At 36.9% G+C, this 5,880-nt stretch overlaps 1 protein-coding gene across 1 annotated transcript; it reads right to left on the reverse strand.

Annotated features, from left to right (window-relative positions):
- Positions 1-2,004: 2,004 nt before the first annotated feature.
- Positions 2,005-2,979, reverse strand: LOC149200277 (uncharacterized). The gene is made up of 2 exons (XM_089399547.1): positions 2,510-2,979; positions 2,005-2,382 (listed from the first exon to the last, which is right to left on the reverse strand). The coding sequence occupies exons 1-2, from the start codon at positions 2,594-2,596 to the stop codon at positions 2,020-2,022; spliced, it is 450 nt and encodes a 149-aa protein (XP_089255673.1). The 5' UTR covers positions 2,597-2,979; the 3' UTR covers positions 2,005-2,019.
- Between the last annotated feature and the right edge of the window lie 2,901 nt (positions 2,980-5,880).

The following is a 5,880-nucleotide window of genomic DNA, read 5'->3' on the forward strand; positions in this document are numbered from 1 at the left end:
GATAAAGAGCTGCTACAGGTCCTTATCTCAGTACAACACTAAGGATGAAACCGGCCTAATTGCTGATTCTTCTAATAAAAAATAAAATCTACACCTTCTATATACACATCTCTATTAAACCGTCTAGTTTCATAGAACTTCAAAATATCACAAGGTCACAGCAACTGATTGCATTACTACTGCGTCATCTTTTTCGGGGTTATTGAACCCAGTTCTCTTTGAACAAAGTTTACATGATTTACTCCTTGACTGTAACTGGTTTGACATTGTGATCTTTATGAGGTTTGGATTGTGTTATGGTAAATGTTGTTTCAGTCTTTGACATTTTTGTAACTGACGATTTTACGGATTATGGATGCCAGTTATTGTGGTTCTCAATTTTTTTTTTGTGGTCCTTACTTGCAGTTGTACGCATATAATACCCGGTCACTTGATCTTTTATAGCAATTACATTCATTTAAACTTGCCATTTTAGTAGCAGATGCCTTATCTGTTTTTATGTGAGTTGTATCAACCCATACAAAGAGTTCCTTGAATGAACATGTATCATGCTAATCGGTTTGAGGCATATGATGCAAATCCTTCTCGGCACTTATATGCACATATGCTTTGTCAAATTAGTGGACAAGTTATTGTCAACATTTTTTTTGCTTCACTCAACAATGCATATAGGGGAGTCAGCTATATTTGCTAAGGGTTTCTGGTTTTCGATATCCCAGAGCATTGGCTCCTTGTCCCATTCTAAGATTGCATCTGTGTTAGTTACATAAACACATTCCTAATTTACAACGATTTGAGATTATATTTTTTTTGAATTTTCTATTCATTTAGCAACTTGGCACAGATGCAATATGTTGGCTCGGAACTACTCCAACTAGCAAATTTTAGCTTCCCTCTATATAAGATATATGAGTTGGGAAATGATTATATTTATTTATTTTTCTTTTTGAGATACCATTTTTGAACACACTGGTTTTCGGTTTGGTGTATATATTTTTGAGCTTCTCTTAGAGTATATACGACTGCTGTATAATATGAAGCCAATTAAATTGTCTCAATCTTAAATGGTGTACTGTGAATTAGGATGATTATGCACCAGATATAAGATACCCCTTGGGATACCTCGAAACCTCCCACAATTTTTCTGAGTTTTATTGGGTTTTTCGGTGAGGAGTTTTGTCAAACATTTGGTGAGAACATGGTTGTAGGTGCACTTTTATAATTCGATTCAAATAATGCAAACAGAGTAGCATGATACCGCCATGAATAAAGCCTTAACCCAGCAATATGTAATTTATATTAGGCCACGAAGAGTTACATATCACTGTACAATGTGTTTCAGCAATGAAAAGAGGAATAAAATAAAATACCAGTTGACTGTTGCCCAATTATATGGCTATTACAATGCCCAGAATGTACCAGCAAGATTATATCTCTCCAACAGAGGCTACAACAGGTACAAATAATAATCCCACGCACAACACTTTAACTCTACCCACTAAGACAGGGAACACGACCCTCTCATAATCAACAAATCTGGTAATAATTCAGCAGTGTGGACTTCAATACATTAAGTGCTTTGGATGAGGTTCCAACCATACAAAATTAAGAGAAATAGACTCCAAGATGACTGTAACTCATTCCCCTTTCATATAGAAATATCAGCCCATGTAAAGACTGACTATACCAGCCTTTAAACTAACAGCAAATTGACCCCCCTCTTTCATACTCTGCCTTCAGATTGACTGTAAATACCATGCGGTTCACTCAGCCAGCAAAATGGGTAGTTCGTGGTCGCTTCAGCAGTGCTAATCTCTGCACATATCTCCTTTTGTCATTAAGAGATTAACATCATATCGATTACAACCCTGTCATTACTATGACTTCTTTAATATTAAATTTCAGCATAAACCTACCTACGCTAGCCAATAATAATATCTTTGGCATAAAATCAATTGATTGTCTCTTTTAATCTCAAGGGACATTATTCCACATAATATTTATGCAATAAACATATACCTATGCTTTTGAAGCAATCAACGATGTTGAGCCATTTCGAAGAGGTTTTGAAGGTTGTTTCTTGTTTGTAGAGCTCTGTCTAGTGGAAGTTCCTTTGTCTGCTACTAGACTCACTAACTTGTTTAAAAACATAGAAAGAGAGGTTTTACTCTTGGTTGTCTCTCCACTACTCGCCTCCTTCCTCATTCCGAGACCATTCTCCAATTTTCTTAAAGCCTTCAGAATCCCGTTGGCAGGTTTGTTAGGCTCAAAAGAAACCAAAGGCTTTGATGCCCTAGATGTAGCATTTGATAATGATTTTGTTGAAATTGCTGATTTGTTGCGATTTGCTTGAGCTATCTTCTCTTTTGAAGAAGCAATATCCTGAAATTGGTTCGAACGAGCATGAAATAATCCCAATGATAACAGTGATAACAAAATAATGGCATCAGTGTAAAGGAATAGAATATCACCTATGCCATAGCAATAGAATCAGAATCAGAAATCTCACCTTACGACTAGGTTTTCTCTTTTGATCTTGCTTTTGAGAATCTGATAGGGCATGGTTAGATGTCACTTCCTCCTCTGCTTCTTCCATGTTTGTTTCCACACCCTGTGGTTCTTTAGGGTTATACCCATGTTCTAGTTCTTGTTTGAATGGCAATGGTTTTTCAAGTTCTCCCAGATCCAAATCTTCTAAATCTGCATTGTTTTCAAGTGTATAGTGTTGTTTTTAATTCTCTTCAATCATCTTGTTGCTAGAAGAAATGACCTCTGTAGCCATCTCATCTTGCTGAACATTATCCAACATCGAAGGTAAAGGTTGGCTTGCCTTTGTTTCTCCTATATACATGCTGACAGTTCCTTTCTCTGTATCTAAATTGTGAGGTGTATTGTCATATTCAATTGACTGCGTATAAGGATCCTCTTCAGTTTCCAAACCATTCCGTTCAGCAGCATCTTGCAGAACCCTTGAGTCTTCATGACTGTGACCTTCACTAAAAAGCACATCATTATCTGTCTCTGAATGGACTTCATTTTCAATCTCTGAATGGACTTCATTTTCAGTCTCTGCATGGGCTTCCAGCTGAGCCTACTATTCTAAAAGCCTTTCGAGCTGCTATTTTATGAATCCATGATTAAAAAAAAAAAAACCATCATCGATCCAAGCGCGCAAAGCCAAAAAAAAAATATATGAAATAAATTATAATTAAAAGGAATTATTTTTAGACGCTGGGTCAGGACTTTAAACAATCAGTTAGCGTGCATCCTCTGTAAGTTCCGTTGGCGTGTAGCCATTTTGGCAAACACTTTGTGCACATCCTCCAAACTCCCACATTTCGAATACATATCAACCATAGCATTTTCCATGATCACATCAAAACCACACCCAGCTGTAATTATATCTTCATGAATCTCCATTTCCCTCTTCCAGAGCCTCCAATTTTGCACAGGCTGAAATTGCGCCCGCAAAAGTGAACTCGTTGGGTTGAATTCTTGATCGCTGCATTTGACGAAACAGCGCCAAACCCCTAGAGCATTCCCGTTCTTGGCATATGCCGCAAAATATGTATTTATAGTGAACTAACATATTGACACTAAAAGAAGAGGAGTCACCATGTGTCGCCTTCCTAGTGACTCTATTTGATATAATTCATGATAGCTGGTAATTGTTTCAGATTCTTTTTTCATTAAAAAAAATATGGAGTATAGTATTATTTAATTTAAAAATAAACAAACTTAAAATAAACAATTAATTGGATTGAGATTTAAGTGATTTATTAGTTAGGTGCAATAGTATATAGTTAAAGAATATTATGGATATTTAGTGAAGAAATATATTTTATTTATTCATCTCAAATAGTTTAGATATAGTATCACTATATGTTCACATTTAAATGGAAAATATTAATGATATTTATTATTATTTTTATTTTATATATATATATATATAAAATTGCTTATATCTATCTTTTGGGAATACACAAATGGAACGCTACTATTATATAATTTGAAATTAGTGTTGTATAAATTGAAATAAGATAATAAATACATCAATTTATATAGTATTGATTGTTTTGATGTAAAATGTAAGTTATTTATTAAAGAAAGGTACTATGTATTAAAAAAAAAAAAAGAGTAAGAATAATTTCTACAAGTTGGATATATATATAAATTAAGGGGGGAGTGTATGCTCAAAGAGCCAAAGAACTATAATCAAAGGGTTGTCAAATTAAAAACTCAACAACTATTGGAGTTGGTTTCCTAACTTGGTTTCAGAGGTAAATATTGTGTTCATTGTGCCTTGAATGGTTTTGATACTTCTAGGTCTAAGAAAGAAATATGTGTTTGAGAGTTTTTCCTTATATGTAAACTACTACTTGAAATAGGATTAATGGTTTATTGGTGAGTACACAAGAATGGTTCAAAATTTCATTTTATATGAGTATTTTGAAAGCCACCAAGAGTGAACTAATATTTGAGTATATTAAACCAACTCATTAAAATAAAAATGTGTATGTTGTATAAGAAATCACACATGAGGGGATTTAATCGATCCTCGGTAATCTTCTTAGTACTAATAATGCTTGTTTACAAGCATAGTAAATGAAAAACTTATGACTATCATGTATGTGAGTCAGCTAAGAGGGACAAGTCCTAGGATGGATTAATAAGTCTTAGATATCGTGCAGATTTTGAACAAATCAAAATGGTGAGCACGCGAAGGAATCAAGGGCTTGGAGAGTCTTCACAAGGACCTCCTTCAAATAACCCATTACCTTCACGAGAATTGACTCTCATCCTACGTTCTCTGGAAGCAATCAATGAAACCTTAAGAGGGTGCCAAACAAATGAAATGGAAGGGGAACACCCTTCATCAGGGTTAGGGAACCCCGAGGGATCTAGAGACTATGATAGAAGACCTCCAGTTGAGGACATTACTAGGGAGCTCCAGAAGATTAAGCTCCCAGAGTTTGCAGGAGGTCGTGCCAGTGAGCGTGCAGAAGCCTGGTTAGAGGGGATGGGAAGGTGTTTTGCACTAAGGGATTACAATTCCAATTCCAAAGCCAAAATAGCAATATTCCAACTCAGAGATAGTGCTATGAATTGGTGGGGTAACTTGGAGCGTCAACTACACCTCACTCCAGACACAGTTACTTGGGAATTATTTGAGGAGAGGTTCAGGAAGAAGTACCTGCCAACGTATTATGAAGAACAGCAGGTAGGAGCCTTCCATGCCCTGATACAGGGAGGTCGTACTGTAGAAGAATATGAAATTCGATTTATGGAATTGGTCAAGTATGTCTCATACATGGATACTAACCAGTGCCAAGTGGATCGTTTTATGTATGGATTGAGACCTAAGATTAGGGCAATGGTGCGGATGTGGAAACCATCCTCAGTTGCAGAAGCTATAGAACAGGCTCGTTATGTCGAAGAACACCTAGACTTAAAGGGTGAAGGCAGAGCCATCTTTCCACGTCAAACAGGGTTTATGGGGAAGGCCCCTTGTACCTTCCCAAGGGGAGGAAGTCGGAGGCCCCCACCATATGGAAACAGGGTTATACCTAGAACACCAATAGTAGGGATTTCAATGGTTTCTAGTGTAGCTTCACCCACAGCTTCAAGGGCGCGTACAAATCAAAGTCATATGCGAGGAGCAGCAAGTAGGGGCAGGGGTTCCAAGGGAAGAAACTCTTTCCAAAGAACTCCACAACATTTGGTTCAAGGTCCACCACGCATCACTTGTTGGGGATGCGGAGGACCTCATTACCAGCGGGACTGCCTTGAGTTTCGAACCGGTAACAACAAAAGAGAGGGAAAAGAACCAATGGGGAGAGCAGGTAGCCACCACCGAATCTATGCAGCAGTTGAAAATTA

This window comes from Pinus tabuliformis, chromosome 2_1, assembly GCF_031772625.1.
Source record: "Pinus tabuliformis cultivar Carrire ecotype Pingquan chromosome 2_1, CPIR1, whole genome shotgun sequence".
Taxonomy (NCBI): Eukaryota; Viridiplantae; Streptophyta; class Pinopsida; order Pinales; family Pinaceae; genus Pinus; species Pinus tabuliformis.